This window comes from Eulemur rufifrons, chromosome 7, assembly GCF_041146395.1.
Source record: "Eulemur rufifrons isolate Redbay chromosome 7, OSU_ERuf_1, whole genome shotgun sequence".
NCBI lineage: Eukaryota > Metazoa > Chordata > Mammalia > Primates > Lemuridae > Eulemur > Eulemur rufifrons.
Genome location: NC_090989.1, coordinates 254,166,870 through 254,193,030, shown reverse-complemented (window position 1 = coordinate 254,193,030; position 26,161 = coordinate 254,166,870). Strand labels below are relative to the sequence as shown.

The 26,161-nt window shown below is 41.4% G+C and overlaps 2 protein-coding genes across 5 annotated transcripts; one reads left to right on the top strand and one right to left on the bottom strand.

The window, feature by feature from the left end:
• The first annotated feature begins 3,316 nt into the window (after positions 1–3,316).
• EXOSC3 (exosome component 3) lies at positions 3,317–8,540 on the top strand. The gene is made up of 4 exons (XM_069476603.1): positions 3,317–3,656; positions 4,248–4,397; positions 6,871–7,022; positions 8,136–8,540. Exons 1-4 carry the CDS (start codon positions 3,318–3,320, stop codon positions 8,335–8,337), a joined length of 843 nt encoding a protein of 280 aa, XP_069332704.1. The 5' UTR covers position 3,317; the 3' UTR covers positions 8,338–8,540.
• A 1,578-nt stretch (positions 8,541–10,118) lies between these two features.
• On the bottom strand, positions 10,119–20,375 carry TRMT10B (tRNA methyltransferase 10B). 4 transcript variants are annotated; one of them, XM_069474452.1, is made up of 8 exons: positions 20,183–20,375; positions 19,605–19,713; positions 18,869–18,993; positions 17,122–17,274; positions 15,901–15,979; positions 15,199–15,266; positions 11,209–11,332; positions 10,119–10,640 (listed from the first exon to the last, which is right to left on the bottom strand). In XM_069474452.1, the coding sequence occupies exons 1-8, from the start codon at positions 20,366–20,368 to the stop codon at positions 10,534–10,536; spliced, it is 951 nt and encodes a 316-aa protein (XP_069330553.1). In that variant the 5' UTR covers positions 20,369–20,375; the 3' UTR covers positions 10,119–10,533. The 4 variants fall into 4 exon arrangements, with proteins under 4 accessions (XP_069330553.1, XP_069330554.1, XP_069330555.1 ...); XM_069474453.1 differs by lacking the exon at positions 17,122–17,274 and having other exon boundaries at positions 10,119–10,611; positions 11,207–11,332; XM_069474454.1 differs by lacking the exons at positions 18,869–18,993; positions 19,605–19,713 and having other exon boundaries at positions 10,119–10,611; positions 11,207–11,332.
• Between the last annotated feature and the right edge of the window lie 5,786 nt (positions 20,376–26,161).

Genomic DNA, 26,161 nt, shown 5'->3' with positions numbered 1-26,161 from the left:
ACGCAGTGGTAGTTGTAACACATGGAACAAGTCAGTATGCCAGATTTTTTTTTCTAAATGCTCCTACTTAAAGTATGAATGCTCACTTATTCCAAATAATTTTTACTAAAACTTAAAATAAGAATAATCTACACAGGACTAAAATTCTATTGAAATTTTTTTTTGAGACAGTGTCTCACTTTGTTGCCAGGGCCAGAGTGAGTGCCATGGCATCAGCCTAGCTCACAGCAACCTCAAACTCCTCTGCTCAAGTGATCCTTCTGCCTCATCCTCCCGAGTAGCTGGGACTATGGGCACGAGCCACCACGACCGGCTAATTTTTTGTTTCTATTTTTAGTTGACTGGCTAATTTTTTTTTTTTTTCTATTTTTAGTAGAGACGGGGTCTCACTCTTGCTCAGGCTGGTCTCGAACTCCTGACCTCAAGTGATCCTCCCGCCTCGGCCTCCCAGAGTGCTAGGATTACAGGCATGAGCCACCATGCCTGGCCTCGAATAATTAAATTATTTTTAAAATTTCATTTTCAGGTTCATTTCAAGGGTACAGAAGTACAATTTATTTTTGTGCATTGCTCTTAAATCCTGTAAAATTGCTGGACTTGTTTATTAGTTCTAACTACTTTTCTTTTGGTAGATTCCTTAGGACCTTCTATTTACTAGATCATATCAACTGCAAATAGAGATAGTTTTACTTCTTCCTTTCCTATCTGGGTATCTTTTATTGCTTTTTCTTGCTAAATTGCCCTGAATAGAACCTTTAGTGTAATGTTGAATAGAAATGGTAAAAGCAGACTTCTTTTCTTAATCCTGATCTTATAGGTAAAGTTTTCAGTCTTTCACCATTAAGTATGATATTATCTGTAGGTTTTTCATAGATGTCCTTATCAGACAAGAAGTTCCTTTCTAATTCTAGTAATTGAGTTTTTAAAAAATGACAGGGTCTTAGATTTTGTCAAATGCTTTCTCTGCATCAATTAAGATGGTATATACTCGATGATCTTGAAATGTAAAAGATAAAAAAGAAAAGGAAAAAACCTTTTTTAATGGTATATTAACTGATTTCAGATGTTAAAAGACCTTGTATTCCTGGGATTAATCCCACTTGGTCATGGTGTACAATCCTTTCTGTATATTGCTGGATTCAATGTTTTATTGAGGAGTTCTGTGTCTATATTCATAAGGAATACTGATCTGTAGTTTCCTTTCCTGGGGTGTCTTTGGTTTTGAAATCAGGGTATTACTGACCTCATAGAATCAGCTGCAATGTGTTCCCTCCTCTTCTATTTTGGAAGAGTTTGAAATTACTGGGTACTAATTCTTCTTTAAATGTTGGGTATACTTTACCAGTGAAGCCATCTGGGAATGGGCAGACTACCTTATTGCTATTAGTGATGAGTTTGATCTTACAACCTCATGATACCTTGTGCCAGTTATCAATGTATTGCTTCTCTCCTCCAAATTCACTTTTCACTGCCTGCTCTGAGAAAATAGATCTGAGCCTTTAAAATATTTTTTCTTTTGCTATCATGATAAACTTTTTATATAGAAGGCCCTGTAGAAGCATTTCAGGAGGAAGGGCTTTTGCTTCCTGGTCCTAGTGTGCTCACTGGCACGTTCCTGCAGCATGGCAGCTTCTCAGGCATCTACTCCTGCTTTATGTGGTGGCCAGAAACACCCAGCAGCTAACAGTGTTCCCTAGCGCTTTTATTGGGTAGCTTTATAGCAGAGGCTTCCAGGAAACCCTCTCCATGAATAGCTTTCCCCAGCACCCCAGAAGTGCCAGAAAATTCTGGAGGGTGGATTTATAACAAGTTCCACTGGCAGATTCCCAGTGACTTCTCGCCATTCAATGAGCCATGGCCATGCCTTGCCAACAAGGTCTCAGTCTGCCCTGGTTGAGGGGCAGGGGCTCCTCTTTGGGAGCTCTATCTCAGCACTAGGGGTAGTGGCTGTTCCTTGTATCCGCTATTCCTATACTCTGTAAAGCTCTCTTTAGTTCTTACTAGACATTCCCTAATTATTTCAATGCTCTGTTATAATAATCATTCTTATATATTAAACTTTCCCTATTCAAATTACTATGTAGTTTGTCTCCTGATTAGACCCTGACTGATAAGGACATCTCAAGTTTTTCCATAGACCCACCTATGTCTGGACATAGAAAGCAACCAATGAATGCAGTCCCTTAATAGCATCATGACACATAATTTTCATATGCAGTGGTCACAGTTTCAAGCTTTTTCTTTCATCCATCTTGAGCAGTTACAATCTGTGCAAAGTGCAGTGCACTCTCTGTATGCAGGAAGCTTGCAGTATAGCAAGAGAAAGGAGAAGAGAATCTGTAGCTAGAATGTAACAGATAACATGGCCTTGGTGAATAGTCTACAATGATAAAAATTTAGAGAGGTGAAGAAAATTCAGTGAGATGACATTGCAGAGATAACCTAGAGTCAGATGATGATAAGCCTTGGGAGAGGGCAGTCCAGTCTGCCATGGCCTTTAGCATCCCTGCATGTGTTTGCTAAATGTGCCAAACACAAGGCCTAACTTTCCCCAGACACTGGGCCATTTCTATAGCATTGGCATTTAAGTGGGTTAGTGTGACTACAGCATAACTACCACAAAACAGCTTGCTCCCTAGGGAAAGGAGACTGGTTTGTTTGCTGCATGTGACAAAAGATGCTAGGCCCTTGAACCTGGATCCCTCAGTGGTGGTGCAACCCACTGCAAGTGTTGCCACCATCTGGGCACATTGCCTTTATTCCATGGAACTTGGAGACAGGCCAACCAGTGCTACCATGCTGATACTCCTGATGTTTGCTGTGTTAAGAGTAATGCATTTGTTAATCTGATCCACCAAGTCTCATCTACTTTTGGTACCTATGGAATAAAGCACTTTTCCTGTTAAAAGGTCAGCCACTCTTCCGAGGGAGGAGTTGGAAGGGAGGGCCTTTGAGCCCTCCCAACGTCCAATTTCCTAAGCCCCTCTGCTCAACGATCCCACGGAACCCTATGTGGAAGCGTCTTGTATCCCACGGTGGACCGGTCACAAGACACGCGAAAAAAGACACCGGAAGTGGAGGCTCCTCGATGGCGTGGAGCTGCGCGTTTCTTATACCGACCCGCGGATAGACTGCAAGAGAAGTAGCTGGCTAAACACATCATAGCCACCTTTAGCGGGACCCGTGGGCTGACGGTGATTAGGTTTTACATACAGGTCCAAGTCCAACGGACCGCTCTTGCCAGAAACGGAAGGCCCTGCGAGGACTGGTGATTGGACGCGGAGCCGGAAGCGGAAGCCAGAAAGAGGTAGCGCTGTATGCTGGCGCCTGCGATGGCAGGAGCCACGGCTGTCGCGGCTGAATCTCTCGCGAGCGGCAGGGCGCGGGCGGCGCGCACAGTGCTAAATCAGGTAGTGCTCCCAGGTGAAGAACTGCTCCTGCCGGAGCAGGAGGACGCAGAAGGCCCTGGCGGTGGAGGGGAGCGACCATTGCGCCTGAATGCTGGAGCGCGGTCGCGGGTGCGCGTAGTGTGCGGCCCGGGCTTGCGACGCTGTGGGGACCGCCTGCTGGTCACCAAGTGCGGCCGCCTCCGTCACAAGGAGCCCGGCAGTGGCAGCGGCGGTGGCGTTTACTGGGTGGATTCGCAGCAGAAACGGGTGAGCTGGGACTCTGGAGGGGTGATGCGGCAGTGAGAGTGGATAGGGCCCCGGAGCCCTCCTTTGTTAAGGCCAGCCTAGAGCCACCATAGTCTTGGGTCCACCTCAGCATCTCCTTTAGAGGGACCATGAACACTAGGTACATAGCCTGAGAAGGGCAACCAAGGGAGAAAGGCGTCTGGAGACCATGAGTCATGGTTATTGTCTTCAAAACCCAAAAGGTCAGGAGCAGCAGGCTTGCCCCTTGAAGTCTCAGAGGGCAGAACCAGGCTCAATGAGTGGATGTCACAGGGATCCCTGTGCCACTGGACAGGAGCTAGGGACTTAATGATGAGGATGCTGAAGTTTTATGGGATCCTGGCTCAAATTAACAGACTATTAGAAGCTGTGATCCTGAGAGTTTATGGTGTGATTTTCTTTTCCTGAAAGTGGCATATGATCAAATTTCTTATAAGGTTTGTATTAATTTGTATACTTGGATTTCAAAATATCTTCTAAACACCTCTTTAATGACAATAAAGGACTTGCTGAAGATATCTTCCAATGGTATCTTATCATTTATGACTGTTATCCTTCTATTTTCTTTTGTAGTATGTTCCAGTGAAAGGAGACCATGTGATTGGCATAGTGACAGCTAAATCTGGAGATATATTCAAAGTTGATGTTGGAGGGAGTGAGCCAGCTTCTTTGTCTTACTTGGCATTTGAAGGTGCAACTAAAAGAAATAGACCGAATGTGCAGGTAATAATGGGAACCGTTGGTTTTAAAAGTAAGAAAAACATCTATTCCCTAGAACACTCAGATATCCAGAAGGCTACCTGAATTGTCTCCAAAGTATGACCTAGAATCTTGCAGCATCTGTGCAGTCGCCCCAGGCTCCAAGACTTTCTTCAGAGTGCCCAGAGCTACGTACTTATTTTACATTTGTTACATTGGTTCTTGGGATGTTTCCTTGCTATTTAATTGAAAGGTTATATCTGTTATCTCCTTTGTTATCTGTTATGTCTATATCCATTGGACAACGAAGTCAACTATAGGGTTAGAGATGGAAGAGGGACAGGTGGTGCAAATTGACCTATCAGCCAGCCAGCCATCCATCCATCCATCCTGGTTGTAGGTCCTTGGAACTGACAGAGGAGTAATCTTGTTACCTTGGGTTTTCAATTTGAGCTTTCCAGGACATTCTTCCTGTCTGCCCAAGCCAGAAATTTAGTGGTTTCTTTGCCCCTTCTCATTCACTTCTCATGTGTCTTTAGTTGCTTAATCCTATTTTCATCCTATTTGATTCTCTTTCTGATCTTTTGCATGTCCATCCCTTTATCTCCACTTTGTAATTTCAGGCTTTAGCTCCCTTTTGACTGGACTCAGTCACCTCCTCATTAACATCCCTGCCACCACACGTTGACCTCCATCCAGGCTTTTGAGAGTTGACATCGTCACATACTCCCTTTCTCAAGAAAACAAGATTCTTTGAAACCTACAAAATTCCTTGCATACTATTGGGGAGGGGGGGGGGTCCCTCATTTATAATTATATGCTTCATTCAGCTATGCTTGAACCATACCAAACACCACTGAACTCAGATTTCCTGCCCTTGTACCTTGCTCTTGCTGTTCCCTCTATCTGGATTGCACTATCCCCCCTCTATCTGGATTGCACTATCCCTTCTTTTTGTTTTTGTTTTTTGAAACAGAGTCTTGCTCTGTTGCCTAGGCTAGAGTGCCATGCATGGCATCAGCCTAGCTCACAGCAACCTCAAACTCCTGGGCTCAATCAGTCCTCCTGCCTCAGCCTCCCGAGTAGGTAGGACTACAGGTGTGCCAACATGCCCAACTAATTTTTTCTATTTTTAGTAGAGACAGGGTCTCGCTCTTGCTCAGGCTGGTCTGGAACTCCTGACCTCAAGCGATCCTCCTGCCTTGGCCTCCCAGAGTGCTAGGATTATAGCACTATCCCTTCTTAACCTGTGGAACACACGCTCATCCTTTGAGACTCAGACTAAACACGACCACTTCTGTAAAGCCATCCCCATTTGTCACTCTTCTTATATCTTGACTGTAGCACTTACTGGATTTGGCCTTGAATGAAGTTTGTTTATATGTACATCCCTTCTGCCCTCCAAAGACCACATGCTTCTGTAAGTTAGAGAATGTTTTGTTCCTGTCTGGTTTCTATAGTCACCAACAAACAGTAGGTACTTAATAAATGTTTTCTTGAGTGAACACAAGTTCACTCTCCATTTCCCCAGTTTCATCATTTCAGCTCTATGACGTTTTTAAGTAAATCTTTTATGGAGAAGTATCAGTGAATTACGATTGCTCCATTTTGCATTGAATAATTTACATGCCAGGAGTTCCTTCCTCTGTACGTAAATCTACAATGATTCTCTAGAGTAGTGCTATCTAATAGTACTTTCTACGATGGTGCTGTTTTTTTGTTTGTTTGTTTGTTTTTTGAGACAGAGTCTCACTCTGTTGCCCGGGCTAAAGTGAGTGCCGTGGCGTCAGTCTAGCTCACAGCAACCTCAAACTCCTGGGCTTAAGCGATCCTACTGCCTTAGCCTCCCGAGTAGCTGGGACTATAGGCATGCGCCACCATGCCCGGCTAATTTTTTTTTTTTTTGTATATATATATTTTAGTTGTCCATATAATTTCTTTCTATTTTTTTAGTAGAGACGGGGTCTCACTCTTGCTCAGGCTGGTCTCGAACTCCTGACCTCGAGCGATCCACCCGCCTCTGCCTCCCAGAGTGCTAGGATTACAGGCGTGAGCCACCGCGCCCGGCCTATGGTGCTGTTTTATATCTGCACCAACGAGTATGGCAGCCTCTAGCTGTTGAGTATTTTAAATGTGGTTAATGCAACTGAGGAACTAAATTTTAAACATCTAATTTTAATTAAATGTAAGTTTAGATAACTACATGTGGGCACTTGCCACCATAGTGGACAGTGCAACCCTGAAGGGTGTTCTGTGGCCCTGAGATGGCTCCTAGTCTGAGGATTTCCTGGTTGGTGAAGGGGGGGGGGTACATGTGTTAATTTTGCCTTCTTTCAAGACTCAACTTCAGAGTGACTGTGGGAATCCATAGTGTAGTCAACCCTTTAGCTATAGAACTGTAGGTGGCTGGCATTGCTGCCTGTGGGAAAGAACCAATAGCAGCACCTGTAGAATGGTTTGTCAAGAGGAAATGAACTGCTTTTTAATATCATTGTAGGTTGGAGATCTCATCTATGGCCAATTTGTGGTTGCTAATAAGGATATGGAACCAGAGATGGTCTGTATTGACAGCTGTGGACGAGCCAATGGAATGGGTGTGATTGGACACGATGGTCTGCTTTTTAAAGTGACATTGGGCCTAATTAGAAAGTAAGTCCTTATACCTGCTGGTTTGCCTGCTGCCTTTTATGATTATACCTTATTGGAAAGCTGATTAATCTTTGGTATTTGAATTCTTTGTAAGAACATCTGAATTTCTCCTCAAAGTTAAAAAGCAATGTCCATTAATGTAAATATATCAAATTCAAATGTATTTAGCTGTGTAGTTTTTGGTGTTGGTGTTTCTGGTGGGCTAATACTTTACTTTACGCTTCAAGCTTTTACTCTGTCCTGTTCATGTATTCTCTCTCAGGCCTGTTCCTTAGCTGACATACTGAGCCCAAATGTGAAAACTGGCCTTTCCCCACATTCTAAGTTACTTGAATACAGATTCAATCTGCAATTGTACAAAATTATCAAATTTCTCTAATGTGGCCAAATGCAGCCAGGTTAATGTGATCCTCTAGCTTATATAGACATTCACAGAAGGTTCCTGCCACTCTGTCTTGGTAAATTTAATAGTTCCCACGGAGGTGGATTCTCTGTTAGGTGTTTAGAACTTTACCTCCCCAAAGCTATGCCATATTGAAGGGCTTTACCACGAGAGCCACTTAAGTTGAGAGCTATCTGGTATGTCTCTCCTTGCTACCTATCCTGCAGATTTTAAGAATTAGTTTGGGACATTAGAGAATCATGTTATTAACCAAGTACTACCCTTGTGGTTTGAAAGAGCCAATGCTCCTCTCCAAGTACCGAATTTAATACAAAGAAATAACTTGCATGGTTAGGAATATAAGTTTAAAGTATTCTTTTAGCACTGTAGATAACAAAAAAGCTATTGTTCTACATCTAGGATTAAGGTTCTCTGACAATCTAGGGGAAGAACTGTGTACATTTTTTGCAAAGTTGGTAACATAGGGAATTTGATTTCTTTGTAGGGACTAGCCCACCATTGTAACCTCTAGTATACCTTTGAAAAGTGTAAAGCTTCTTGGAAGAAAGGGAGCAGCAGAAGTTATCATGTTCCTTGTTCTTGGAATGATGTTGGTGGGGCTTTGAATAACTGGAGAACTACCCAGAAAAGGAATCTCCTTCTAAAAGAGAGAGTCAGGATTCACCTTTACCACTTTATTAAATTTCATTTTCTTTCCTTTTTCCCACCAGGCTGTTAGCTCCAGACTGTGAAATCATACAGGAAGTGGGAAAACTCTATCCACTGGAGATAGTGTTTGGAATGAATGGAAGAATATGGGTTAAGGCAAAAACCATTCAACAGACTTTAATTTTGGCAAACATTTTGGAAGCTTGTGAACACATGACAACAGACCAAAGAAAACAAATCTTCTCCAGATTGGCAGAAAGTTGATACATGTGGACTTTTTAATGGGTCAGCTGAGCCAAGAAACTATGGGTTTCCTGGGGAAACTTTTTTTCAGGTGAGCTTCTCCCTTTTAAATCTTCAGAAGACAAAATATGAATGTGCATGCTGTCTTATTAGAGTCCTAAATAAAATATTTTTGTAAGTCGCTGGTTTTCACACATGATCTTGTGGGAGAGAAAATCATTACAAAGTCACAATATATTTTTTTTCTGTACAATAAAGTTTACTAAAAAGTTAGTGTTATAGTTTATCTGGGTAGCATTAACTTCCTTAGTTTTGCTAAAGTGCAACTTCTATAATGAACTGAAAATCAGCATTCAAATATTTTCTGATTAAATATGTTCACCAAAGTTAATGTGGAATACACAAAAAAGTATAAAGGAGCAAATAAAAACCACCTGTAATCCCATTCTTCAGTGGGTGGTAACAACTAATAATTATTGTGTGTTTACTATGTGCCAAGTATCATTCTGAGTGTTCTGCATGGAATAAATCATTGATTCCTAGTAGATGCAAATGTAAAAGACACCCATCTTCAAACTGAGGCACAGAACTTAACTTAGCCCATATTCCCAACTACTATATGTCTATGCATATATGCTTCAAATTAGAATTATAGGATATCTTCTATGCTCCTTTGTATTATACTTTGAATAATACAAATTATACCTATGTCCGTTTGAAATAGCCTATGATACGTTCCTTTCACAATTGCTATTAAAAATTCAGTAGTTGCATATTTCATTTTCATGTTATAGGATATATTGGATATATTCCTAGTTTATTGTTACATGAATAACACTATGATGAGGATTTCTGAATCTAAATCTGGCCAAATCTTATTTTGCTAAAATCATTTCCTAGAAGCTAAACAAAACATTCCCTGCTCAGATTTTGGATAAATGGGAGAGCTCTGCGATGGAGTTGGAAAGGAAATTCTTCCATGGTATTTAGTATATTAAGCAACGCCTTTAGAGGTAAAAATGAAGACTGGTAGATGATCCAGGTCAGTGGTTCTGGGCTCATAGACGTCTTTGAGGCTATGAGAGATAGGGATCCCCTGAAGCCTACCTGTAGAAAGTCCCTTTGGATGAAAGAGATTATAGAACTCATTCAATACTTTGATAAGACCCAAGGAGCATTATGTGTTCTATGAAGTCCACATGGGCTAAAAAGACCTCAAAAAACAAAAAGCTAATACAGTCTATCGGGAGATCAGAATTCCCCAGGGATTAAATTATGAAGGGGAGGGGACAAAGCAGAGATGTAACCTTTTGGTTCTTTTGAGATATGGAATATATTTTCTGAATTTGCTAGCAGCTGAACTAGCAAGTTAATTAACCCAGACTGGCAAGAGTAAGTGAAGCAAGTGTATCTAACCAGGACACAAGAAAAGGAATGAGATTTGTCTAATAAAAGGTAGGTTATCTAACATGCTCATGTGTCAGAATGTAACATTTTATGGCTATTTTCAAATTAGACTTAGCAATACTGTGTTTTTGCTTTACAGTTTGATCTATCAATTATAAATAAATATGAAGAATCTAGTTTGTACGAGGCTCAGAGGATACAAAGATATTCATATAAATTGTCCTGTTAGTATCCTACCATTAGAGAAAAGCCCTCCATGCCCATACTCAGAGCAAGGGAAAAGAGGGTAAGAGCCACAGGAGGGAACAAAGTGCTATGGGGACTCAAAGTAGGGATAGGTCAGGTCAGGTGATCTGCAAAGCTTATGTATAGCATATTACTGAGTTGGGAAAAAATTAGCATGATCAGAGGAGGCTGGAGAAAGTCATACAATTTAATGATGCCAGTTCAGTGAAAATTAAACTCCTGATATAACAATAATTATTTAATTAAACAATCTCCAAAGAGTAGGTCTTACACAAAGACATAGATGTACAAAAGGTGAATTAACACTAACAAAGACATGTGGTTTTGGGGCTAATTCCTTGTTACGTAAACTTTTTACTTAACATGTATCTGGGCACTTCCCGTGAGCCAGGCACTATGGGAGATACAAAAGAGCATAAAATATGGTCCCTGTCATTAGTAGCTTATTGAGGATTCAAGATGTCAAGTAAAGGCAAGTGTGTGCCACTGCCACCTTCTTGCCCTGCTCTTTGGACAAGGCATCCCCAGCACTTCACTCCTGCGACTGCAATCTTAGGCTGCCCGTTATTCCACTGAATTCCGAAGAACGTAGCCTTTTCCTGAAGAAACTCCTTTCTTCAGTGCTTCAGGCCAGTTGTGAGTGTCAAAGTAAGTGGACAGGATATCAAACACTGTTAGAGAGTGAACAGAAAACACAGTGACCATGCAGAAAAAAAAGAACTAGTAAATGACTAAGAAAGGATGTTCTAGAATGTCTCATTCAATAAACCTATCCTGCACACCTGGTACTAGGTCCTGGGGGGAGACAGGCAACAAGGACCTCAACCCGCACTGAGACATACAGGCCTCTGAATGGACAATGTGCAACAGAGAGGAACACAGTAAAATAGGAACACAAAGAAAAGGCCCTGACGTGGCCTGGGTGGCAAGGGGAAGCCAGCCAAGATGTTCCCAAACTGAACCCTGAAGAACAAATAAGAATTCATTAGTTAATGAGGGGTTGAAGGCAGGGCATTCTAAGTCAAGGGGACAATTTCAACTATCTTTAACATAGTTGGGGACCAGGAATAAAATGAAGAATGCCTCTCAGTGGCCAGAATACATGTCACAAAGTGCACATAATAAAGTCCAAGCACATTTGTCACACAGGAGGCTGATTCAAAGGCCACTTAAACTTAAACACAATGCACAGCAGCAGTACCAGACTAGCACGTTGGATGGTGGCCGTGCGAGCAATACCTTGATTGATGGCCAGTATCTTTGAGTGATAGTTTTTCCCATTTTGGCGTCTGACCATGTATTCCTGGATTGGCAAGCGGGCTGTCTTGACAGAGTATTCCTGGGCCTTTTGAAATGTCACCTTCTGTAAATCACAGTTAAATACTTTTCTTATTATAAATATTACAAATATATCCTCACTGGAATATGCATAGCAAATTGTAAGCATCCCTATTTCCCACTGCTCCAATTTCCATCTATAATCATAATTAAAGGATAAACACATTAAAAATAAGAAGCCTATGATAGAACAAAACAAGCTACAGATAATGAAGAATAATTGTCCCAAGTAAGAAAGGGTTTGTGTGGCAGCATCTCACTTTTTGAAGGGTTAAGTTCCACAAGCCTCCACTCACTACCACTTACAACCAAGAGGGAAGTACACAAAAGAGGCACATCTGCAGCCACAATTAGCATCACAAGTGGCCTAACCAATCAGAATGCTCCTGGCCCTGGCCTGGCGCAGCCACCTGTAATCCTAGCACTCTGGGAGACCAAGGTGGGCGGATCGCTCGAGGTCAGGAGTTCAAAACCAGCCTGAGCAAGAGCGAGACCCTATCTCTACTAAAAAAAAATAGAAAGAAATGATCCGGACAGCTAAAAACATACAGAAAAAATTAGCCGGGCATGGTGGCGCATGTCTGTAGTCCCAGCTACTCGGGAGGCTGAGGCAGTAGGATCGCTTGAGCCCAGGAGTCTGAGGTTGCTGTGAGCTAGGGTGATGTCACTGCACTCTAGCCCAGGCAACAGAGTGAGACTCTGTCTCAAAAAAACAAAAAACAGAATGCTCCTGGCCCTAACTCAGTAAGACCCAATTCTGGATGTCTGGAACTTCCAGCTCATTGCCATTTGGTAGCAGCAAATTAGAAAAAAAAGGAGACAGGATTCAAGACGGGTACACCACTGTAATAAGTGGCATTAAAGTGTAAGAATAGATAGTCCAATTAAAAGGAAGGACTCCTACATAAGATGTCCCTCACTCATGAACTAAAGTTTAAATTACATTTGCTACCGTGTAAGAAGCACAGGAAATATTTTTTTACCTAAGATTTCAGAATTAAAGAGAAAGGTTTGGATTACAGGGATAATTAACATGCTCAGGTTTGGAAGGGTTCTCAATAGTGTTAACTATCCCGCTCTAACCACCCATCCAGTGTTTGTATATGCTCTATAACTTCTCTCCTAAGTGGCCACATGGCCTCTCAATGGACAATGTGTGACAAAGGAGTTCATGCATCCCGGGGCAACCCATTCCAACTCTGACAGCACTGGTTGATAGGAAATTCTGTATTTTTCTGGGACTTTCACTCATTCATCCTAGTTCTATTCCCCCAGGGCCACACCATGCAAGTAAAATGGTCCTTCCACAAGATGGCCATTCAGATACTGGGAGGCAGTGATCATGCCCCTGTGAATACTCTGGATCCCTGACTATAGTCTAGTTCTGTCAACTCTTTCATTATGACTTAGTTTCAAGTCCTTTTATCATTCAGGGCAAGCTCTTTTGAACTTGCTCTAGCTAGTCAATGTCCTTTCATTTATAGTCCTACAACTGACTGGCCATCATGTGGTCTAACGAAGTGGAACAGTGTGAAGCAGGCCTAGCACCTGTTTTGTACCAACACTGGATTACCTGCCTCTCAGACTCACATGAAACACAATTCCAAGAGAGAACTTCCAGAAATGTTTTAAGTGATGCAATTCCGATGGGACAAGGATACGGCTACTCAAAGGATTTCTTTGAAAGGATAACATTCCTTTGTATATATGAACTATGCTATGTTTGTTTAAAAAAAAAAAAAGTCTTATTCCTTTATAATCATTTTGAACTGGAGTACTGAATTCAACGTTAGTAGGATATTTGGGTGCTGCCCTGGGGGTGCTTACAGTCTAGTTTCTGTTCTCTGCACACTTAAAGATAAAATAATTCTCTTTGAAGAAAATTTGTTCTTAGCTTATTCCTGTGAAGAAGCCAAACTCTCCAATAACAACCGAAAAGTCTATGCATCTGACAAACTTTGTGCCAGTTATTTTTCAGTTTAAATGTTGGTGGAGAGAGAAAAAAACACAATGTGTTAAAACTGTACATCTATAAAGCACACACTGCTCACTGACTCTCTGGACTTCACCACCTCATAAATGGGGCCGTCACCCTGCTACAGGAGAATGGTGACAACTCACAGGGTAAGTGCCGATACTGTACTCTGCAATAAGGCTAACTTCCCCCCTCCAAACTTTTTATTTTGAAATATTTCAAACCTGAGAAAAGTTGAAAGAATAATATAATCAATACTCATTGCCGTCACCTAGACTCACCAGTTAACATTTTATCAAATCTGCTTTTCTCTCTCTGTATATAAATATATATTTTGCTGAACTATCTGAAACATTACAATACTTCATCACTAAATACTCAAACATGCACCGAAGAACAATGACATTCTCCTACCTTACCACAGTAGCATTTCTACTTCTAAGAAACTTTTTCAGTGATTCCATAATTTCACTTAATATACAAGTCTGTGCTAAAATCTCCTCAATTTTTCCAAAAGTGTCTTTTATAAAGCTTTCCTCTCACTACAGAATCCAAGTAAGGCTCACACACTGCATTTTGCTATTATTTTTAGCCTCCTTTAACCTAAAACAGCCCCCTGCCCGTTTTAGTTTCCATTGCATTGACTTTTTTGAAAATCCAGTCCAGTTGTCTTGCACAATGTCCCACATTCTGGGTTTGTCTGTTTCCTCATGATTAAATTCAGTTTAAACACTTTGTAGCAAGAATACTTCACAGGCGAGATCACATCAGGAGGCACAGATTGTGCCTCTATTAGTGATGCGAAATTTGTCAAGTTTGGTAAGATGGTGACCACCAGATTGTTTCACTGTAATGTTAAATTTTTGCCTTCGTAGGGTGGTACCTTGAGACCATGTAAAGAGCCAGTTCCTCCCCAACCTTTCATTCATAATCAGTTGTCTGAATCAATAATGACACTGGGAGTGGCAAATGATGATTTTCTAATTCTATTATACATTCTTCAGTTATTGGCTATCATTCTTCTGTAAGAGACTCCTTGCTCAATTTTTTGATTATCACTATGGAGTCAGGGAATACTAATGTTTTTAAAATAAATGCAATTAAATTAACCTATCATCTGTATTAAGTATATAGGTGTATCTTATAGATACATGAAAAAATATATAAAACACACCCACATATATGTAAAATATTCCCACAAACATGTGTGAGATCATATAATATATCAAAAAAACTTGACAGAGGTTGCCTCAGGGGAGGTGGACTAGGGGACAAAGGTGGGAAGGGGACTTATTTTTCACTGTACTCTTATTTGTACTTCTAACTATTATATCATTAGTTAACTTATTATCTATGCAATATATGTTAATTAGTACATATAAACAAATATTATCTCAACAAATATTTATATAATAGAAACATATTTCAAAAATCCAGTGACACCCCAATTATTCCAATAAAACTCCAACCAAAGAAATCCGGACAATCCTATGAGTTTGAGGTTTCGGGATAAGACTATATCAGCAGGGAGGTCAGCCTAAGAAGGAGCAAACTATTCTCTCTGAAAGAACAAAGAGCTGGTAAGCATGCTGAGCCAATGCTTACTTGGTCCATCAGAGTTATCCTTGCAGAAGTGAAGAGAGGAGAGGAGAAAGAAGCTCTACTATTTATGTAATTAGTAAACGGTACCCTTTCTAATTCCTGACTCTTGCTTCTGTCAGGCTCCTGACTGCTGACACTGCTGAAGAGAAAGGGAGTGTCAGAGGGGGGAGGGCCACCCTGGGGGGCATAGGCTCTTTCTTCCCGTTCCCTCTGAGTTCCTACGCCTTCTGGATGAGAGGATGACAGCACAGGGGCCTCTGAAAGTAAGCACTACTTTTCAAAATATAGATGTCGGGGCTGAAATGGATACTTACCTTCTGAATGCTTTCGTCCACAAGTCCACCAAGGATGTAAACTTTGTTCAGATCAACATCTTCAAGAGCTAATGAAAAAATGAAGGACATTGAGATCAAGTCTGTTTATAATTTCTAAATCCAAAGAAAGCAAAAAGAAAGAATTATTAATAAAAGTAGAAATTTAATGAACAGAAAACAAAAAGATAGACTTGCTCAATAAAACCAAAAGCTAACTCTCTGAAATGACGAAAATAAACTGTTGATGTATCTGATCAACAAAAAAGACCCAAATCAACATTAGATTCAGAAGGAAAACAAAATTAAAACTAGAGACAAATGTGAAATAGTTAAAAGAAAACCTTTATGATAAACTTAATACCAATAAATTTGAAAATCATGTGAAATAGATTACTTTCTGAATAAAAATAAGTAGCTAACATTGACCCAAGACGGGCCAATGAGGGCAGCTGACCAGGGAAACTGGGAAGGATCATCAGGCAGCACCCGAGGTCCAGCTGAGGATGGAAATCCTAACTCTATGCAGCATCCAGTGAGGCACCTGCCCATAGGAGGGGTGCAATTCATGTTCATTCCATTTTGGGGGAGAGTACAGAGGAGGTGGGATACCCCTTGAGTGGCTTTAATAAATTCTGCCACAGGGAATAATGAAACAAAGAGCTAGGAGCAATGCGCTACATGAATCCATGCAGGACTACATACCGTGTTCTGAGTCAGGAGTCAGGTACACAAGGGTTTCCAGAGGAAATAAACTAAAGCAGTCTTCTTCCATTATGTCTAGCTGGAAAATGCAAAGAATTCAATGTAGTGGGAACTAAGTTAAAACACAGCCCACAATTCAATAACTAGTTACTGGGCTCCTAGTTTCTATCAGACATGGCTCTAGGAATATCAAGGGGCTGCATGTCTGAGCTTCTTCTCAGAAAGTACTCAATCAGGAGGGAAAGTAGAAAGACACAAACATTCAAACCTACAAAATGAGAGAGAAAGTGATATGGGGTTCTAGTAGAGGAACACGCAGCATGCCCCAGGACTACAGATGAGGGAGTAACACCACCAGGGATGGTCTTCTGGTGAAGGGACTTCTGTAGCTGGGTTTCTGAAAAGAGGTGAGAGTGACACATACCAAAAGGGAAGAATTCAAAGCAGAGGGAATCACCTGAGAAAGGCATGAAGACAGAAAGCAAGGGAACTATGTGGCCCACCCAGTAAGAAGGTCTGTTTGGCTTCCATACACGAATCATAAAAAAAAAAAAAAAAAAAAAGCATAGAGAAGTGAAGCTGGGAATGGATGCACTGCAGGAAAGATGGTTAAGACAGTGACAACAACATAGTCACACAGCACCGCACAGTACGGCCTTCACACTCATCGCCTCCGTGGATCTCCCCAGGGAAGCCCGCTCACAACTGCTCAACCTCAGCTATGTAATACATTTTTAATGACATTCCTAGAAACTGATCTGGATTCTTGCCTGTGTATCTATCACTATACTTATGAGATCCTAAAGAAAGAGTTGAAAAGTGCCTCAGTACTCCCTAAAACTCATCTTAAATCCAGATTACTTCTAGAGGGATTCTTTCTCTTCCCCCAAAACTCTTGTTTCCTAATTCACCACTACTGAGAACAGGAAAGGACTCATGGCATTTCCCAAAAACATCCCCAGATTATAAAGTCTAGCACAAAATACACAGGATACAAAATACGGTCTTAGAAACTGATAACACTAGTTTGTAAATGCAACAGGAGGATGGGCTAAATTTTAAATGATCTGAGAGGTACTGAAATTTTTTTAGACTGCAATAGTGAAAACATATAATTCATATATATATTACATTAAAAGATGAAAAAGTAAAAGAAATTTACTATTACCCCACAACTACTTTCCAGATGACAATTCAAATAATATGCAAAAAGAGACTTACCAGGTAACTAGAAAATCCATCATTCATCCTCAAACATTCTTCATACAGAGGACTGTCTGTTGTGAATCCAGTGAGACAGATCCAAAATGGCCTGTCAGCTTTTTTGTTAGAACCATACAACCTTCGGATCTGTCCAGCCAGTCTACTTAATTCCTTTAAAGAAATAAGGACAACTCAGGGTGGAAACATACCAACTCACTCTAAATGCATTATCAACAAATGGTTATGCAATAAGTTCCCCGACTGCTACACAGAAAATCTCAGGAACTAGAAATACATGTGTGTACGAGGGTGTGTTACACTCTATGGCGTCACACCGTATAGACAAAAGTCAAGAAAATGATACCAAGCCAGAAATAGTGCAAAAACTGGGAATTCTACCTCCTGTTGGCCCTACTGTTATATATTTAATATAGTATATGAAATTGTCATTTTATCTTGTATCTAAAATCTTACCATGTGATATTTACTATTTAAGTTATTTAAGTTATTAAAGAGGTTACATTACAGAAATTTTTATAATCCATCAGATTAATTTGGCACCTTCTTCTTAACTCCTAGGGTTGGAAGTTTTATTAATAACTTTTTACTCAAATTTGGAGACAACATTTTTATATAAAGCTAGTTTCACAATTTAGCCTGATTTGTTTGGTAGAGAGAAAAAGGCTTTGAGTTAAATTTAATCTGATACCTAAATAAACAGTAGAGAATTTTGGGTTGACTTTTTCAGAGGTTCCATGTAAGAACCCCAGATCTATAGTTTTCCTCTATCTCTGAAAAACATGTAAACTCTAGCACATACAACAGAGATGTCTGAAAATGGAGAGATTTGTTTAAAATTTACATACTGTAAGACCTAAAATTTAGGCCCAATATTATGTGCCACCTTGACTTCTGGTGAAACTGGGAGGACCTCAAATAGCCTAATTGCGGGTTCTCCTCCCAACTCTGCTCCTGTAGATAAAATCCTCTGGCTAAGGAACCCTTTGTACCAAGGGTCCAAGGCATAGCTCCTGTTTATCCCTGAATAGTGGGTTTTGGTTCCCTGCCAGCCCATGGAATTATCCAAACAGGCCAATCACATCCTCCTGTGGGAACCAGGGAGTACTTCATCCTCCTGATACTACAAAGCCCACTTCCCACAGCGCCTGGTTGTTCATTCTGTGCTCAATTACAACGCCCATGTGGCCTTGTGTGGTGGGCAGTGTCCTCCTCCTCTGGGCTGTGAGTATATGAGACCAATAAACTGCTATCAGTGTCAGATGTCATACATTTAGCCATTCCTAGAACCCTACGGTGGGAATCCCTCCCTCACCAATGGAGTGAATAAGAAACAATTAAAACACATACTCTGCAAGAAGACCTTCCACCAGGTAACCTCCCCACAACATGCTACTAGGCAAATATTCCTCTTCCCAGCAGAAGGCCAGAAATTAAGTGTCTAGAGAATTGAACCTGAAAGGTTCCATCCATACTGGGGACACCATGAACAGGGAGGCAAAGGTGTTGGGCTCAAAACAGAAGACAAGGTAAAAATTTGCAAACTAAACCAAAGGATGTATGTTTTCTTCCAGATTCTTTACAATAGCCATCTTGGAACTTAGTAGCCCAGTGTAGAAAATCAAACACTTTTGCTGGTTTACTAAAGAATCACAGAAGCTGGAGCTGGTCATATTCTTCGTAAGAGCTGCACCCTGCTGGGCCTCCCTCATGTGAGCAGGAATTCCAGGCTTAGTGGATGTTCTACCTTCTTTGACATGTGGTGGGTCATACTCAAATCAATACATAGTCTTGGTCCTGAGTGTTTGGCTTCCAAAAGTTTCTCTTTGGTTAAAGCTCTCAGAAAACGTTTGCTGTGCTGAGGGCAGATGCCTAGAGAGAAATATCAGAAAGAAATAAAAGTGGAAAACCAGAGAAATAATATTCTATAAGAAACAAATCTCCCTAGCCAAGTGAGTACCTTTTGTATATAAAGAGAAACTTGAATATTTGCAAGGTATTCATTCATTACGGGATTTTCATATTGCAGAGTGGTAAAGAGTGTGGGCTCTGGAGCACACAGCTGGGTTTAAATCCAAGTTCAGTTTCATCATTTATTGGCTGAATTATTTTGAGCAAGTTACTTGATTTCTCTGAGCCTCAATCTCTTCACTAAAAAATGGGAATAACAGTAGTACCTCCCCTTGGGGTAATCCATGTAAAATTCTCAGAATTGAACCCAGCACATAGCACTGAATAAATGTTAGCTGTTGCTGGTTTCATTCCTTCTACTCTGAGCTTATAAACCCATATGTGCACTGGCTTATATTTGAAAAGCACCCTTAAATTTTGCTTTCTTTCATACATTTGATTCTCAAGAAAATAGGACAGTGGGTCCTACCTCTCATGTTTGTTTTTACTTAAATAAAATTCCTATTCTCCTAGGAACATGCAGACACCAGTTTGCTAAATATGGTTATCCAGGCAATCTCATTTATTGTTACCTGGATTTTCTGCACGATTGGCTTTTCTTCTTTCTTTTTCTTGCTTTCTTTTGCTCTTCTTTGCTGCAATTATCTTTTCCCAGTGTCTCTGTTTTCTCCGGACATTTTTCTTATGTTATCCAGAAAACAAAATTGTTTGAGAACTTCATAAGCACCAAAAAGGAAAATGAATATTAGGAACAGTTACTTATTTTTTCATTTACATATAAAGTTAGGAGAGAAAAAGGATATTAGTCTTAAAAACAAACCTAGACAGGATTGTGTTTAGAGAAAACAGAACCCTAGAAAAAGAGATGTGACCTGCTCAGGTCACACAGTAAATTCATTAGGGACAGGGCCTAAAGTAGAGTTTAGATTTCTGGACCCTTCTGAGGTATATCAAAAATTCCTTTTGAACTTTACTTTTCCTATGATTCAAATGGAACTAAAACTTTAAACCAGTTAGCAGGAAATTACCACTTAAAATACACAAAACTCAATCCCAGTCTCTCTTTTTATTATCAGCATCTACCCTTAGAACAGGGGTCTCTGGGGTTCTATCACCAAAGGGCCATGGCCAGGCAACTCGCTGAACTCACCGAGCACCAAGCCGCACTTCCTGTGGGCGGGGTCTCTCCCTCCTGGCACTCACATTCCACGTCAATCTGCAGAAGCTGGAAGCTTTCAGAGATTCCATTTGCACCTGTGTCCTCTAAGATGCCTTCGTGCCCCTGCAGCACAGGTGACTCTGTTTTCCGAGTGCTCCCTTCCAATTTCCAGTCCATGTGCCTAGTCCTGCCCTTTCAACCAGATTGGAAAAAAGCACAATTGTGTGAGCTACTACATTATTTCACTTACATAGGTATTTCCCTATATCCAAATGAGAAATAGTATTATGGTGTTACTAAAGGATCAGAAATATGTAAAATACTGACCCAGATTTATTGAACTGAGAAAAAGCATGTGTCTTCCAGAGAAATGATTCAGCATAGAAACAGTTCAGTAGTAAAGAAGCTAAATACACTTCTTAGAGGATAAGCACAACTTCGGACATCTCTAAGCAATCAACGATCATCCGTTGCTACAGTGACACAGATAACCAACTTATTGTGTACTTTGAAATGTATGGTTTAAAGGTGGGACAGAGATGGCAAAAGCCACCTCACCTCCCCTATTGTTTCAAACAGCTTATTTTCAAAATGACTCCGTCAGCAGATATTTGTTGAGCACCTACAATATGCTAGGTACTGGACTAGAAACATCCTGGGAGGATGACGAGCTAACCAAAAAATATGGTCTAGTGGCATGAAACCAACCCAAAATTCTCTTAGGTTGTTACTGACTTGTCAGAATTAGTTTTTCAAATATGTATTCCCTCCACCAACTCAGTTGAGTATCACTGCAGCAGGAAGCCAGTCACCAGTGAGAATGGTTAATATCCCTCAGAAGTGCTGACGCTGAGAAAAATGGACACTGTTACAGCACAGTTAACGAATGATGTCATCATTTCAAAGTGGTGTATAAATCAGAAAAGCTTTAGGCTACGGTCGAGCGTCATAGATCAAGAGTGATGTGACCATTGCCTATGGCTGGTCCTCTGAGTCCGGTCACACTACCACTATTTTAGGAAAAAAACATATCTTTAAAAATGTAAATCTATGTAATATGATTCATGTATATGTAAGAAAACCTGTTTACAACGAAAAGTAATAATCCTCACTCCTACCCCTTCCACTTCTAGTGCAACCCTTGTTAACCAGTTGTTTTTCATTCTCCTGGCAATTAACTCCTCATTTGGAAATCATATGCTTACACCATTACTTCTTGATTCAGCAGCTTTGAGTTTGACTCCCTGTGAAACATGAGAATTCAAATCACTTAAATCAATTCTCTATTATTCTAAATTCCTTTTTAGTTACCCTGATCTTTAAATTTTTTTGCAAAGATTTTTAAGGGTAGAGCTCAACAAGTATGTGTTGGGGGCAGGGAGGTAAAAATACACAAGCTCAATGAACTTTGATAAATGCACAAGGCCTGTGTTACTTACAGCCCCGTCAAGACACGAAACATTTCCATCACCCGAGAAAGTTTCACTTCCCTCTCCACTTTCCAAATCAATCTTGATCCCTTTGCTACTACTTGCCAAAAGCAACCACTGTTCTGTTTCCTATACCATAGATTAGCTGTACCTATTATCAAACTTCATATAAATAGATTCAAATAGTATGTACTCTTTAGAACTTGACTTTTTCCCCTCAAAATAATGTTTTTGAGATTTATACATTTCTCTATGTATTAGCATTTTGTTCCTGTTTATTGCTGAATAGCATTCCATTTAATGAATATACCACAATTTACTCTCCTGTTGATGGGCATTGGAGATTTCCCAGTTTGGGGATATTATGAATAAAGTTGCTATAAACATTCTCATAGAAGTGTTCTTGTGGACATATGTTTTCACATCTATTGGCTAAGCTCTTAAGAGTAGAATTGCTGAGCCACAGGATAGGTGTATATTTAACTCATAAGAAACTTCCCTCAGTTTGCTGGAGTATTATATCATTTTACACTGCCTATCAGCAATGTATGAGAGTTCCAGATGCTCCACATCATGACCAACTTTGGGGCCCCCTATGCCAGACTTCTGGAGCTCCTTTGCTACACAGCTCACATGTTGCCAGTACCCTGATCCACAAATTGCAGCCATCTTAGCAGCCAGCCTTAAATTAAAATCTGTTCCCTCCAGCCAGTGACACTGTTACACTATGTATGGGTTCCATGTCACCATGCAGTGTTTTCAAAAGTGTCCTCAGGCCAAAAGCCAGGTTGAATGTGGGGATTAGCATGGGTGTTTCTTTTCTCTGAAGGATTACAGGCTTGTCCTGCCTATTGCCCAATGCCTGAAAACAATTTCTTCATATATTAATATTTTGTCCATTTTTATAGTTCATTGTAGGAAGATACATCCAATACCCATTCCTTCTGTCATGACAAGTACTAGAAGTAATCTCTATTTCTTTTAAGAATATTTTAAATTTCTATTTCTTGTTTAACAACCTTTTACAGTATTTCTGACTTTTCAATGTGCTAGGCTGTGAACATACACACCTGTATCTTTCTCTCTTCCCCCTTTAATTTTCCAACTTTGGTAAGCTAAGCTTATTAATCTTTTTTAACAAAAGACAACCAGACTCCTGTTAGGACAATTCCTCTGAAATGACTGAACTTTGTTATATAAGCCCTCAGAGTTATCTGCATTTTTCTGCATTTAGGCATTCAAAAAAGAACAAAAGAAAACTTTAAGATAACCTGGTTCACAACTTTCCACTTCATTTTATTAGGGTAAAAAAACTAACACCAATTTATTAAATGAATGTTAACAGCCATATGATCTCTTCCTCTTCTGAACTACATAGCATTTTGTATTCTTACCTGTGTTTGACCATTCATTTAGTCAATAAGTATTTCACTGAGCTCCTCCTATATGCCAGGCCCTGCTGGGGGAAAGACTGGGACACAGTGGATGTAGAGGTCTCTTGGGAGGAAGTCTGGCTGAGGAGGAGAAAAGAGAGCTAGAGTAGGAATAGCTAGAGGGGCTGCAGAATTTTCCACTGTTGTTGTTTAAAAAATTGCAAAGTCTGTGCTGATATTTTCTCTTCTACCAAACTGAATTCCTTTTTTTTTTTTTGAGACCGGGTCTCACTCTGTTTCCCTGGGTAGAGTACAGTAGCATCATGTAATTCTCTTGCCTCAGCCTCCCAAGTAGCTGGGACTACAGGTGCACGCCACAATTGCACACCCGGCTAATTTTTCTATTTTTAAGAGAGACAAGGTCTCACTCTTGCTCAGGCTGGTCTTGAACTCCTGAGCTCAAGCAATCCTCCCCCCTTGGCCTCCCAGAGTGCTAGGATTACAGGTATGAGCCACCATGCCTGGTGAAAGTGAATTCCTTTGTAGGAGAGATTATTCCTACATTTACCTAAACATTGAACAGTTCAGAGTATAGAAACTTGCATATGGCAGTGTTTGATGTTTGTTGAACTGAATTTTACCACCACCACTCCCATTCCCTCTCTTCCTTTTCCCTTCCTTTTACCTCATGCTTTCCCAAATTCCTATAGTCCCTGAGATGTTTCTCAGACCAGGAACTTGGGATGCAATAATCTTGAAAATCAGAGACAACTCCAATCTCTGTGAGAAGAGTCTGTAACATAGCAGACTGGACACCCCTAGAGGCAGGGACCCCCTCTTTTTTATCTTTGTATCTTTGGTGACTGGCAGTAAGGCCTGGCACTAAATGGAAGCTAGGTAAATGCTGAACAGGTGCTTGCCACCTAGGGATCCTCAGAAAGCAAAGGTGAAGTTGGGCATCACAGAGGCACAGATTTGCTGAACCTGTGTGTGACATTATCTAAGCCCAGATTTAGCATTTCGCTTCTTCATTCAAAAATCTTTTCTAAGCCTCCATTACAGATCTAGTGCTAACAGGGCTAATTAAATTAATCATTTGACAAAGTTATTAAGCACCTGGCATAATAGTTAAGGATTTGGGGATGACATTTATTCTGCTTTCATGGGGCTCCAATGATCTGACTCAACCTTGCATGACAGCTGATCTGTTTCACCACTAGATTATAAAACCTTCAGGGAAGACAGAATGAAGAATGCAACCGTACATCCTCAGTACTGAGCCTCACTGTGCACATCCTAGGTGTTTGATAATCATCACTCTTGCTTAGAACTCGACAGTAGTCTCCATTTCACTTACAGTGAATAGCCCAAACCCATACAACGGCCCATACAGATCCTAAAGGTCTACCTCCTCCGTTTTCCTCGGCACTCTTTGGTCTACCTGGGGTTCCTCAAACATACCAAGGATATTCCCACCTCAGGGCCTTTTCTTCACTTGTTCTTCTCTCTACCTGCCCTTCCCTTAGACAATTAATTACAAATCACCTTCCTCAATTCATTCAGATTTTTATTATCCAGCATGCCCTATTTTTTTTTGTTGTTGTTTGTTTTGTCTGAACCTCCCCCATCCCTAAAATGTAAGCAAGTGCTCTGTTCACTTACAGACGCTCACTAAATACCGGCTGAATTAATAAATCCTCGAGCCCCTACCCCGGGCTGACAAAGCCCTCAGACTTTTTCCAGCCCAAGTCCCACCTGATGAGTGTATACGCGGGCGCTAAATGATGAACCAGCCTGTTTGCACACTTCTCTTATTTCCTCATTCTAAGTTGTAGCCCACCAAAGCTGGCTCCATTCCTATGACACCTTCAGCACCAGAACGCCTAGACTCCAGGACTGAGAGTGCCCCGCCTGCAGGTCCCGCCTGGCCCACAGGCTGCGAGTGCGAGGGGAGGCAGGAAGGGGAAGCACTAAGAAGGTAGGGCGTCACAGGCCACATGACCGTTCAACGCTGCTTTCCCGGCGTCCGCCCCACCCGTGAGCGAGGCGGCTGTCCTACGCCGGACCCCGCAGCCCCCGACCCGCCCCTACCGAGCCTCAGGCGTACCTGTTCCCGTCACCACCCGCAGCGGCGCGCACCTGGTTCCGCCTCCGGCCTCACTTCCGGTTCCTGACCCCGTTCCGAATGGCATCCTGGGAATTGTAGTTTTCACCGGCAGGCAGCTCGGAGCAGGGCTCAGAGCAGGAGCTGTGGCTTCTACTCCCAGCCCTACAACTCAAGGGCTGCGTTGGGGAGGCAGTGTTGGCGAGTTTAGCTGAGCCTGTTTCCCCGTCTGTTACATGTCGAGTACAACTCCCTTGCCGACCTCACAGAGTTCCTGTAGGTGACCAGGCGCTTTGTTGGCTGCCAAGGTCTGGACCTTTCGAAACTGGCATGAAACAAAGACTTGAACTCAACTCCCATCATCCCGGCGTCTGGGGTCCTTGGCCTCCCCCAGGCTTTCCCACAACCAGAAGGGCCCACGAGGTGACATGCCCCTTTCCTGAGCACACAGCCCTGTCTCAGCTACTTGGCTACTCAGGCTCACAACAGAGTTGTCAGGGGTTTGGCAAGCAACGATTCTAGCCCCTGACCACTCTGCTTCCTCCATCTTCTCTCACTCATCAGTGCAGAACAGAGGCTCAGAAACATGAAAAGACTTGCCCATGCTTTGGCCTGATTAGCAGCCACCCTTCCCTAGGGGTCTCACTCTTTCAGAGAGACCCATGAGTGAGCTCTCTCAAGAAACCACAGCTTGATTAAAACCTTCCTTGGCCCCACAATTTCCCCCTCTGGATTTTTCTTTCCACAGCTCCTTCAGCACCTACCACCTGTCCCCAATCTATGCTTAAATCCATCCTTTAATCTGCTGCCAGGGTTACTTTTAAACGCTGTACTAAACATTCATTTTCCCCCACAAGGCTTTTTCTAAAATCCAGCTCTAATATCTCTTCTTTGCTGAGAAGCTGGTCCTGGCTCCCACTGCCTGCTGAAATGCCTAAGCAAATTGTCAAGTGATCTTCACCTGGGACAGGGAACTGGCAGGCCCTGCTTCAGACATTGCTTTAGGCATTGCTTAATTGGGCAGGCATTGCTTAACTGAGGCAGGAAGTCTCAAATCAAGGTT